Source organism: Aulostomus chinensis, chromosome 18, assembly GCF_037954235.1.
Source record: "Aulostomus chinensis isolate RoL2024-O1b breed Wild chromosome 18, RoL_Achi_v1.0, whole genome shotgun sequence".
Taxonomy (NCBI): domain Eukaryota; kingdom Metazoa; phylum Chordata; class Actinopteri; order Syngnathiformes; family Aulostomidae; genus Aulostomus; species Aulostomus chinensis.
This window is the reverse complement of record NC_141337.1, coordinates 20,617,874-20,630,597: the sequence shown is the minus strand read 5'-3', so window position 1 is coordinate 20,630,597 and position 12,724 is coordinate 20,617,874. Positions and strand designations below refer to the sequence as shown.

At 47.7% G+C, this 12,724-nt stretch overlaps 1 protein-coding gene across 2 annotated transcripts in view; it reads left to right on the top strand.

Moving 5' to 3' along the window:
- The window catches only part of LOC147245627 (voltage-gated potassium channel KCNC1-like), a 73,224-nt gene extending 65,919 nt beyond the window's left edge, over positions 1-7,305 (top strand). For both annotated transcript variants that reach the window (XR_015110246.1, XM_086186328.1), the window contains one exon: positions 1,260-7,305. Coding sequence is in view for 1 of the 2 variants with exons in the window: in XM_086186328.1 (XP_086042454.1) it covers positions 1,260-1,273 (14 nt within the window). In the remaining variant the exon portion in view is untranslated. The remainder of the gene's footprint in view (positions 1-1,259) is intronic.
- Positions 7,306-12,724: the final 5,419 nt, after the last annotated feature.

Below are 12,724 nucleotides of genomic sequence, written 5' to 3'. Positions count from 1 at the left end.
AGTCATGCCCATTTTAAACCCGATCTGGTTAAATGTGTCTTTTTGGTGGCTCTGGTGTTTAACAGTTCTAAATAGACACCAGACAAGTGGCGCTCACAGCCAGTGAACCTGGATCCTCAGTACCGGAGGTCAGAATCACGCCCTGATGACCTGGGATGAGTCCAGCGTGTGCGGTCAGTCTCTTTCTTGCTTGGGTGAACAGCGTTCTGTTGCTAGTTTCCACTGGTAGAAACCAACCGCCACAGGAAACTACGGTTACATTCTGAGTCCTTCCACTGTGGACGTCTCTCTAATTCCATGTTCTTGCTTGTTCTTTTTGAGCTTCAGTGTTCTTTTCTCACTGACACACCGTGGCAGTGAGAAAACGGCCGTTTCTAATGCCCATTAATGCTCCTACATTCACTCCCTGATCCTCTTTGCCAACTGCATCCGAGCAGGAGCAGGAACAAGCAGCTGAGTTGTCACTCGTTGAGCATCATCTTCACCACGATGCCCAAAGAGAGCAAACGGTTCCTTAATTGGTTTTTTTCTTTCCAAACCACCCAAACACAATATGAGCTGATCAATAACTGATGACCTGACTGGATGCTTTTGGGAAACAGGGACAAACTGTGGAGCTTAAGACAGATTCATGGATGAACCCAGCAAGTGGAGACGGCCACTTGCTGGGATGGTGGGTAAACAAACCAGAACCTGGACGTGCTACAGCCGTCTGATTGGCTCTCGGACCGCGACCCCTCCAGAAGCCTTCATGAAACGACAGGCAACATCACTTTACCCACCATCGTGAATGTCAGTGTGTGTGCTGTGACCTTTGACCTTCATCTGCACCAGGCCGGGAGGTGACTAAAGCTGATATTGTCACTTAAATCAGAAACACTTTACCATAAAAGCTCATTAATTGCTACAAACGTGGAATCAACAGTCAACGAGTGTGTGTTGATTCACGTGCTGGCGTTAAAGCGGCCACGTTGCAGGAGTGATGTCACCTCACTTCACATATTTAAGGCTGCATGAACTGTTGAGTGAAGTACCTTCAAAAAAGAAACGCCCTTAGCACCCTTAGTGAGCTTCAGTTTATCCCTATGGCCACACCAACTGACGTCAAGTAAGTGAAAGTCAAGTGTCACTCAGGCCTGTCATATGACTTGTAGTCTGATCATGATGCAACTCTCTCCTGGTCTGATGTCTGAGGGTCAAAAATCATCACTTATTCGCCTCAAGCCCTCATTCGATTCTCTTCTCTTCCTTCCTTCCAGTGCTGAGTTTCTAAAGCCCCTCCCCCAGCCCCCCAGCCCCCCTTCTCTAGAAGAAGAGAAGACCTCTCAGAGCTGCTCCTCCATCTTCTCATCAGGATCCGCTGTAGAAAACCAGGAGGAGACAGAGACAGAACCAAGAGGACATCTGAACATCCGCTTCATCTGTGTCTCACGTTCCTGTTATCAAGTGATAGCCACTTTAAAATGGGCGGCGCTAAAGCCTTTCTTTGCTTTGGAGCTCAATCTCATGGCAGCATGGCGGCTCCAGGTGAAGCAGCCAGGAAGGGTGAGAGGGATGCCCTCTCGTTGCACAGCACATATTTCTGTCATTCATGTTGACATCCAAGCTCTATGCAAGGTAGGGGTCGGCCCATGGGGGTGTCTACCTGCTCCAGCTGACCCCGCCGGGTGGGTGGGCCTCCCCGCTGATCTCTGCTCCCAGCTGCTCATACATATCAACAGAACCTTCCAGGAGACAAGTGATGTCTTCAAATTCAACGGATCATTTTATAGACTGATCTCCTCAGATGTCAACAAAGCTGTTGTAATCCACCCTGTGATGGATTCCGCCCAAACACGCACGCATGAACGTGTTATTCAGGCCGGCGAGGCGAGACTGGCTCTGACCCTCTGTGACGGACCCTCTTTCTCTCTCTCTCTCTCTCACTCTCTCTCTCTCTTCCTCTCAAACTACAGAATCCTGAGCAACCTTCCCTGCATCTCAGCATCGCTGCAGCTCCTCTTTAGCAAACCTGCATGGCATGAAGGAAACCAATTAAATCCAATTTTTTAAAGAGCAGGAAGAGAGACAGGAAGGAGTTTTGTTTTCTCCACCCAGCAAAGTCAATGCAAAGACGCATCATCCTCATCACCAGAGCTACTCTTCATCCCTCCAACCAGGCTGCTAACATTCGTGTAAAACAGCAGCTCCTGCACCAAACCCTCCAAGACATGATGGATGAGGAGGTGCTCCCCTCCCTTGCAGGGGGGCTGCTGTTCTCGGGGGATATGGAGCAAGAAAACAGAGGCTCCGGAAATAAAGCAGCAGGAGAGCAGCTTCGACAAACTATTCTGGGGACAAAAAATGGCAACGATTGCAAATTAGAAATGCATTTTTATTACATCGTTTACCAGCATGAATATTCTGCATGACGTCTGCAAGCCATTCTGATCTCCCCAACGAATAACAGGGCTAGAAAATGAGACATTAAATGTGAATATTTAATTATGTTGTATGCAACAGATTTAAAAAAGTAGGATTATGTTTAAAAGAATTTTGTTTTTTAATGATAAAACATGAAGAAAAGAAAAATCATCTACCTATTTTTAAGGAACCTTTGGAGAGCCCCGCCCCCGTCCCAACCCACTGACACCCAAGTGTTTATCCTGCTACTACGCATCTGTCTGCTCATCTTCCTCCTCTTCCTCTCTGTTCTGGCGAGGTCGTCCTCTCTCCGATGGCAGCTCTTTGTGTTTGTGTCACATCTGGACCCGGGACTCTGGCGCTGAGCTAAACTCTGTTGTCCACTCTGAGATGTCCTCCCATTGCGCTACTTTTGCCTCATATGTCTCTTTCACACTGACAGCTGATAATGGTAATGGAGGAAATGTTCTTTTTTGGAGGGGGGGGGGGGGGTTACCTCGTCAGGTTCAAGATGGCCGCTGCCTCAACTAACCCTAACCCTCAATCAACCAACAGAGTTAATCTGGCAGTGGAGGCAGCAGGAAGAACTGTTAGTTAGGATCATGACAGAAGAGGTCAGGTGACCTGATTGTAGCGCCTGATGCTAACGCCGGGTTGAAAAGGGATGGATTGTTATTCTGCAGGTTTCGTGTTGCTAAGTCCAAATCCAACGTCTTCCAAACGTCATCGTGTGAATGCCCACGTTGCCTCTGGATGCTCAATATTATGCTGGTTTTTGGTCCTGAGATTTTTAATTTTCAGCGACAAGATCCGTCTGTTCTTGATGATTCCAGCCGTATGGAGACTGACGATGTACCTTAGAGGACTTGGAGCTGAACCGTTCCTCTTTGCTGGATCTAGAACTGATTAGCCACGCAACTGCTTTGCAGTGTTTTTAGATCCTAATAAATGGAAACTCTGCATTGCTAGATGCTAGCCCAGGTACAGGCTAGCAGGTTGGTCCAGCTGCTGTGCTCCACAGACTGCCTGCTACCACTTCCACTGATGGATACAGCAGAGAGAATCCTGCACGAAGCAGGTGGGGCATCACTGACCCTCCACGCTGCCCTGTGAACAAAAGGCCTCACCGCCATCTTTGATAACAGGAGTTTCTGGTATTGTCCTCAAGTAAATCGGTGGTTTATGAAAGTCAGACCCTTTCTCGTCTCTAAAATTTGATATCAACACAAGGAACTCAAACTATCAGCATCGCTAGCAGACACACGCATAGCTTCTGACATCACTTCCGGTTGAAACTTTCAGAACCACCAAGACCATAACCCTTCAACCAACATTTTAGGTGTCTTTGTGATGCATCACTGCTGAGGCGTAGCAGGTCTCCTCAGGGGAGTACACTTGCCCCCTGGCCAGCATGTGAAAGGCTTCATGCTGTTGCAGATCGACACACTGATGGTAGTGATTTTAGCACCTGGGAGTCAGGTGACGGCTGGTGAACAGACGGAGGCCACAGTTACCACCACCCTTTACAAAGTTACTTTGTTGACCTTTCATTGAACTTCGTTTAGCTATTTTTGTTTAAGCTGTAGCAAATGAAACAAGTTAACCAGACAAACATGATGACTCTGGTGATGAATGTGTGTGTGTGTGTGTGTGTGTGTGTGTGTGTGTATGTGTGTGTGTGTGTGTGCGCGCGCGTGTGTGTGTGAATGAGAGAGAGAGAGAGAGAGTTAAGATTTAAGTCAGTCTGAATCCGTCTGAGGTCTCAGGTTTCGATTTGAGATCCTCCAGTGTGCATCAACAGGTCAGCTCGTGGGTGAGCTAACCAGCGAGCGCGCTAACTAGCATCATACAAGCCTTTCTTCTGGATGAACACAAATAACTTCAATCAAATGTCAGTAGAAAAGCTCAGCGGTGAAACCTGAGCTTCAAAGGTGAAGAATAAAGATCCATGTGTCTGCAGTCGCTCCACCTCCTCGTCATCCCACTCTCCTCTGCTCCTCTTCCTCCTCCTCACTAATTTGGAGGACGAAGCTTCTTTTTGCATCAGTTTTGTTTTGTGTTTTTTCTATCCTCCTTATTTATTTACTTATTTTGGGTGATGAATTCTAAATGCATGTTGGGAAACTTAATGATGACGTTAACTTAAATTGCTGGGGTGATGGGAAGCCTCTCACGTCTGGGAAAAAAGCAACAGTCTCATTGTCTCTTCTTCTTTTCTCTGTCAGGACAGAATAGATTAGAAAAGAATACACAAAATGTGAATGAAACTCCTCTCAGTGGTCCAAAAAAAAAAGACTTAGAGACTTAAAGTGCAAGATTAAAAGACTTAAGAATTGACATCTATAATAAACTGGCAGCAGCATAAATAAGCAGATATCGCACAACTCCTGCAGGATAATGTTATGCAATAAGCCATGATATTGCATTCTTCCTTGTGAATGAGCATTCAGTTCCTTTATGGTGCATTGATAAAAACTGTTCATGAGTCTTGAGGGGCAATTCTAGCTCTGTAGCGCCTCCCAGAGGGCAGCAGAGTGGACAGCGGGTGAGGGGAGTCCTGGCCCACATTGGTGCGTGTCAAAGGGATGTCGCTGTCTTTTAATGCAGATTTCACAACTCTCATAACATGGAGGCTCTGCTGTGCCTGCTTCATACCAGAGGGAGGAGTCCTCAGTCCGTGTGACGTCCTCAGAGATGCTTGTGTCCAGAATGTCAAATGGCTGACTCTCTACTGCGTCTCCTCTGACATATAGAGGAGCAGGTTCCTCTCTTCTCCCCCTGAAGTGGCTTATCAGTTCTTTTGTTTTGAAAGGGCTGAGTGCCAAGTTGTTGTCAAAGCACCACACAGCATTTTTTGGCCTGACTGCATCCCTGGAGGCAGAGTCATGGTTGTATCAGTGCCTCCCTGGTTGGGGTGCAGTCATGGTGGCACAGAGTGAAGGGTAGAGGAGTTCCGGGGCTGAGGGGTGTGTTGGATGAGGGGCAGTAACCCAGCCTGGTGGACTGTGGGTGGTCTGTTAAAATGTCCTTCTTCATTCTGCTCGTGTGCTGACTGACTCATCCGGGTCATGGAGTTTGGACTCACTCAGGCCAGGGGTCCGCACATATGAGCCGGGATGTTCCCGGGGTGCTAGTGCAGCGTGGTCCTGATGAGCTGCTGATCTGTTAGTGGGTTGTGGTAGAAGTGTGGGGCTCGCCTCTGTCAGAGCACTGCTGCTGGTTGAGTCCTCACTGCCCTTGAAGGGAGTCAGATGCTGGACACCTGACAGACAAGCTGGGGTCTGGACGTGCTGGGGGCCCGTCTCTCTGAAGCTCCGTCTCGCTGAAGCTCCGTCTCGCTGAAGCGCCGTCTCGCTGAAGCTCCGTCTCGCTGAAGCTCCCATCCATGTGGGCTGCCGGTGCTCCTCTGATGCCTGTTGTCAGCTTGGATCTGGCACCACTGTGGAACTCCTAGAGGCCTCGTCCTGGTCTCGGTTGAATGGTTGCATCCGCAGCCAAGCTTCACCTGTTTACTGTGCCAGGTTCCCCTGATGAGAGGTCTGTGTGCCGTTTTGATGATGTCTTCCAATGACTGTTGGTCCTGAGCACCATCAGTTACTCGTGTAGATGCGCAGCTCTCCTCCTCTGCTAGCATGAAGTCTGAGTTTTCTCTCTAATCAAGCAGTTCTGTCCGCATGTCTGAGCCTGGACTGAGCCAGTGCTGCACCAGTTGGTCCATTTTGTTGTGGAGAGATCTTGCGGTGTAGCGCAGGCTGGTCTGGAGCTGCCTTTTGCCTGGTTTGATTGCCGGCAGCCTCGCGTCTGCCTCCTTTCCTGATGCCACCTCCTGCTGGGCGAGCGGTCTCAGGCAGAATGTTCTCCTGGTCTTTCTTGATGAAATCCAGTCGACCACAACACGTCCTGATCTTAAACAGATCTTGCTGGTTGTAAGTGGAGTCGCTGGCCGACAAACAGGGATGAGGAACCCTTGGCAGACACGGACAGAAAGCGAAACATTCCCTCAGCGGTATTTCAGCTGTGTCAGAGACTCCACTGTCATTGTTGCTTGTTCCCTTTTTTTTCTATTTTGAAGGGTTTAGGCAGAGCAGTAGCAGACGCCATCACTCTCTGGTGGCAAAACAGGTACAGTTTCATGAGTCTGATCCGGGTTGTCAAGGTTCTGGTGCTTGTCCGTGAGTGTAAACATGTCTGTTTGTCACTGTTTGAGAACTCGTGAGAACATCCAGAGATTCTCAGGTCATTTTTTTGCTACTTTTCCCTGAATCCTAGATGCTGAGCTCAGACGTTCCCATCCTGTCGTCCAGCTCAACGTTTGGTTCCTTCACATTTCAGTTCACCGCTTTGTTCTTGCTGTGCCTTCTCATGTTCATCTTGCAGGTGGATGATTTAAGTACAAATACACACTGTTCCCTCAGTTTGGTGCCATATCACTATCAAGGGATTGGTGGATTGCTCCACAGCAGGGAGGAGTGTCTCCACAGGGATGCGGCAGAGGAAAAAGAACGGATGACAGAGAAAAAAGAAAGAACAATGAGGGGCTTCCCTCCATGAAGAAACGGGTTTATGATGCTGGATATACTTTTACTGTCACAACACTGGAGAGAAAAAAAGTCATAAAAAAGAGTCAAAATCTGTATAAAATATATTTCAATGGAATGTTTATTATTTAACTTTTATATTTTTGGAACATGTAAAGAACGAAAAAGGTGAAACCAATAATTCAGCAGCATTTGTGATGAAGGTTTGACTGTGAATGCTGATTTACCTAAAAGCAACTTTCTCCTTTACTGACCAGATGAAGAATAATAAAATAAAACCACAGAGAACTACTGGACAAAAGCAAACAACTTCAGTTTAAAGAAAAAAAGAGATCAAAAGGAAATAAAAACATTAAAAGCTTATGTCAGAAGTTTCCCTTTGTGTTCTGTGCCTTTGTGTGTGTGTGTGTGTGTGTGTGTGTGTGTGCGTGTGTGTTTGTGTGTGCGTGTGTGCGTGTGTGTGTGTGTGTGTGCGTGTGTGTGTGTGTGTTGCTGCCTCTCAGCCTCAGTGCTGGTAGTCTGGAGGTTTCAAATGTCCACATCACACTGGTGAGTATCTCCTGCACTGGTCTCACTGGTCTCGGTGGATCATGAGCCGGGTCACAACCCTGACTACTGGACCCGGTCACACTCACGGGTGGATAGACAAACAAGGAGGATGTTGGAGGAGAGCGACTATTAAGAGCTCCCAGTTCCCCCCAGCAGCGCTCACCTGGATGACCCTCGGGCGGGAAGGAGCCTGTCCACCCTGGCCATTAAACGTCCATCGTTTCCACACACAAGATGGGACCCTCTGTCAAATACATGTGAATAAATAACAAACACTAGTTGAACCTTTGTGGTCCACAAGCGAATCAAGTAAGTCTTGGAAATCTTCTGTCATAAATCCAGTAAAAAGATGAATTTTCGAAGCATCTACATGTCTGCTGCTGCTGTCCCTACACACACACACACACACACACACACACACACACACACACACACACACACACACACACACACACACACACACACAAGAGGGGCAGACAAAGTGATTTCAGGCATCTGACGGAAAGGCTTTTTTCTTATTTTATGACTTATCTCTATAATAGGACATCGCTTCATGTGTGACAGGCGATGTCTTGGCGTGGTGATGTCACAGATGTTTGTGTGCTATGTGAGATTTCTGGAGCTGATGGCAGTGAAAACACACGCCTGTAATGACATGTAATTATCATGTTCAGATGATAGTGGTAACCTCCAAAGCTCACCACACGGGGGTGCTTCTCACCCACGAACCACAGACAGCAGCAGGGGGCCTCCTGCACCTCATGGTGAAATGAAGAATGACCACGTCTCACAGCAAACACACCTGAGTGTCTGGAAGTGTTTTTACTTGGAAAGGTGGAACGACAAAGTGTGACCCCATCAAACCAGCAAAGATGCGCTCAACCCTTGATCACGAACGCCGGGTGAGTTTCACCTTCACCATTCTCATCATGTCGTCTTCTAGGCTCCCCCGTGGTACCTTTTTTACATTTTAAGTGATATTGCATCTTGGGAAATTTAAGAAGAGTACTTCAGTTTCGGCAAACAGTCTTGTACTTTACTATGTTTTGATGAAAACTATATTTTGTTGGAAAATTATATCAGGTAAAATAAACCTGATGTTGGTGACGGTGTTACTAATCTTAACGTTAGGGTTCTAAGGTTAAAGTTCTGACTTGAGCTGGATTCCACAGACCACCTCAGAAAGGGGGTGGTCTCATGACTCTCCTCCTTGCCTTCTTTCCCTGTTGTTTTGTCTCAGGTGTGTTTGCTACTGGGGGTGTAGCCACCTGCCTCAGACCCCCACCAGCTCATCTGTCATCACCCACCAGCTCCTCCACCTACAAGCCTCTGCAGGAGAGAGATGCTACATCACCGCCAGGTAGAGAACACGAGCAGGTTCTAATAACCATCCATTCCGCTTCTCTTGTTGAGGGTGGTGGGGGTGGAGCCTATCCCAGCAGCCTTCCCCCTGGACAGGTCACCAGTCCATGGCAGGGCCAACACATAGAGACAGACAACCATTGGCTCTCCCAGCCACGCCTACGGTCAATTTAGAGTCTGGATTAACCTGGTCCCCTCTTGATGTCTTTGGACTGTGGAGGAAGCTGGAGTACCAGAGAGAACCCAGCAGGAACAGGGAGAACATGGAGACTCACCCAAAAAGACCCCGTGCTCCAGCCGGGGCTCCACCCACAACCCTCTTGCTGGGGGGCCACAGTGAGGACCACTGCTCCACTGGAGCCTCCACATGTCGGCAGCAGGGACGGCAACAGGTTAGCTTGGACTGGACCCATATACCCATATATGGTCATGCATCAAACATGGTGTCTGTCCCTGCTGTCGTCATGGCCGTTCCTACAAGCTTGCCAGAAAAAACTTCTGAAAAATTTAACCTGGAATATAAACGATGTAGGAAATCTTCTGTATATGTGAGACAAGCTCCCACGTGTCCTACAGTCCAACATGAAAACGGTTACCTGGGCCCCCCCTGAGATCTGATACAGCTTGATAAGAGGAGCCAATGTTTAAGTGGCATTCCTCCTGTTGGCCAGCAGATGGCAATATTACACCATTAGGTCTGATTGCATATTGAATTTCTTGACTCTGTAAAGGTACAGTACATCAAAACAACACCAACACACAGAGGGCGATGCCTGCCTCTCCTGAGGAAGACAGGGTACTGGGTCATCGTCCTTCCTTGGCCCACGTTCCACCCCTCCAGCAGACAAACACATGCTGGTCTTTGCACATGAAATAATCATTTATGTCTGCTGTTTAAGTTGGAATGTTTTTCATTTCATTTTAATATTCCCTGAGGACTTAATTATGACATGAAAACTCTTGGAACTGATCTGAGGTCCTGGACTATGGCCAACAGCAAAGAAGCATCATGGCCTTGCAGCTACGTGATTGTTTAAAGGTTTAATTGACATAAACTACGTGGACTTTTGTCCTATAGAGAATGTTCCTTGCAGGCTGTGCATGTTCCACAGCAGTCCACACCTCCGTCCATGCTGGAGGAATATTAGCACTGATGACAAATGGTTTGTTAGGGTGGACTGACCTGTTGTATAAGCAGTCGGTAGGACATTAACGACCTCAGTCAGATATCACCCCACACACACACACACACACACACACACACTAGTGTGATTATTTACTCAGCAACATACTGATAATGTTCAGCCAGATCAGGATGAACATAACCCAGAAGTGACCTCAGCTCAGGCCTGCATCTCAGCTCCTGTGAGATTTCTCTGACTCAGAGGTGAAGACGCTCGAACACTCCAGTGGGACCAACACGTCCACGCTGGAGTGTTCGTGTTCACACTTGGGAGTGACGGGTGCCATCATAGACTCCAGCTCACTGATGAACTAACATATTGTGAAACTGGAGGGTGAGTTAAACTCACTCACACAATCTGGGAGCAAGGGCCAGCATTTGGGGTTTGTGGTGTAGTCAGCAGATATCAGGTCCCAGACTTCTTTTTCTGTCTGCTGCTTTTTGTTTACTGTATCGCAACTCCAGACTCTTGAATTAAAAGACAAGTACGAGCCGACGGTTTCAGCCTTCTTACATTTTTCAGCATCAACACACATTGTGAAATAAATAACCCTTTGAATCAAGTTTTAACATCGATTCTTCCACATCACTAAAAATTTATTATTACGTGTCATGAACTTACATCACACTTACTTTTGTCTATGTTTGTGTCACAACAGTAACCAAGATCCAAAATCTTAAAGGAGGAGTAGGTGCCACCGGTTTTGGGCTTTTTTCTGTCTTTTTAAAAAATATTCTCTTCTTTCTTTTTTTATTTAACAACAGAAACATGATTACAAACAATGTGCCATAAATCTGTCTAAATCGTTGTTCGAATCGTACTCTGATCTTGAACCCTCCCAACTCACAACCTACACCAACAGTAAACTCGCGCTAACGTAGCCTCTATAGCTCGCTAGCAAAGTCAGCAAACGGGTTTCTCACCTGTCCAACAGAGAGGCTGCTCCTCGCACGTCCGTAGCTCAGCCTTTAGCTTCTTTACGACTCCTCCAGAGAGCAAATGAACCCAGAATCCCTGGACAGCACCAAGCCTTTCATCCTTCTCCTCTCATCTGCTGCTCGTTCTATAAAAGACCTTTTTCTTTTTGCTGTGGTTTCTTCTGGATCCGTGCTCGTCCTCCTGGATGCTGCTCACCCAACACCAATCCAACAAGGCCTTGATACCAGCTTTCGGCTTCCTGGTCTCAGCCTTTTGATGGACAGCTAAGCTGCCCAGTCAGATGTGTTCTGGTTTCGGTTGTTGATGGACAGCTAAACGGGCCAACCGATCCAGCTGGTAGCAGTCATTGATTGGGTGGAGGTAAATTTGCCCCTGCATTCCTTATGTGTTAGGGATGTTGATGCTTCTTTTTAAACATCATAGTTTATTGATCACTATCAAGACATCATGACAAATTCAGGGATTTAAAAAAAAAGTGCATAGAAATCTGGGAGCCTAGCACTCCTTTGGTTATTATCTTTCTGCAGGTTCTAGATGCAGCAGCAAGACTGGGTGAAATGACTCAACTCCTTAACTCAGTCATAGCCCACAGCACGTTAGCTAAGTCAGGGAGGACTGAGAACCTGGAAACTCCTGGTGACAGATGGGGTTGTTGGGACAGTTTAACTGAGCTACCGGATCCTACGCTTTGTTTCTCTGATACAGAAATTTGGATTTAGATAACACACAATATCAGTGTGTTTACATACATCTTCTGATGCTTTTTTCCTTCTTCATCATTACATAATGACTGCAGCCTTTAGCCAGGAGGTTGTGTCATCAGATGGTTACCAGCACTCACTGCATATTTTGACCCTTAACCTCTCCCCTGCTGGCGACTCAGCAGTGGCGGCCAGCCACTTCTCACTCCCTCCTGGCTGCCAGCTTGCCTCCTCCCTTCTGCTCCATATCCAAAAGGAGGCTCTCTCTGCAGCCTCCCCCAGACTTCGTGCCCGCTTCTTTCTCTCACTTCCTGTCAGTCCCGCTGCTGTCAGCAACTTCCAGGCTGTTTGAGCTGGGAAAGCCTCTGCACCCTACTTGAATCGGGTTCAACCGAGTCTGCCATCCTTTGTCCCTGCAGTCCTGCACCAAGTCTCTATAGTGTTCAGATACCCTCGCGAATGCCTCTTCACACCCTTCCTCCCATGGCACAGTAACCTCCACGAGGAGGATCTTGTTCCCTTCAGTGGGAACAGGACTGTGTCTGGACATAATGTTTTGTGGACGACATCCAGGAACTGGAGCCTTCTCTTCAGATCTGCCTTAGCCCACACGCTTGGGCTGACTGCAAGACACTTGCCCTGGTTTTGTTGGGCTCTGTCAGCTTTGCTCCCTCCTTGACAAATGTAATAACAGGTGGTAGCCTGCCCCTGAGTTGGTGTTTCCGGGTTCTTGCCTGCTTGAGGATGCATTTTCTGTCCTGACCTGGTCTTTACCCCTGCTTGCCAGAACTTACTCTTGAGGCCCTGAAGGTCATGGCAACCCTGCACTTTGCCACCCTGAATTCCTCAACAAGGGAAGCTGGAGGTCGTTGAAGCTGCCCAGATCTGATGAACAGGGACTCCAAGCCACCTCCTAAGGTGCTTGTTGGTCTTTCACTCCACTCCTTCCACTGATTTTAAAGGGATTTCACACACCGTCATCAACCACATCAGTCTGGGGAGCAGGCTGTGTTGGTATAGCCGTACCTTAAATCTCCCAGGGAGTCCA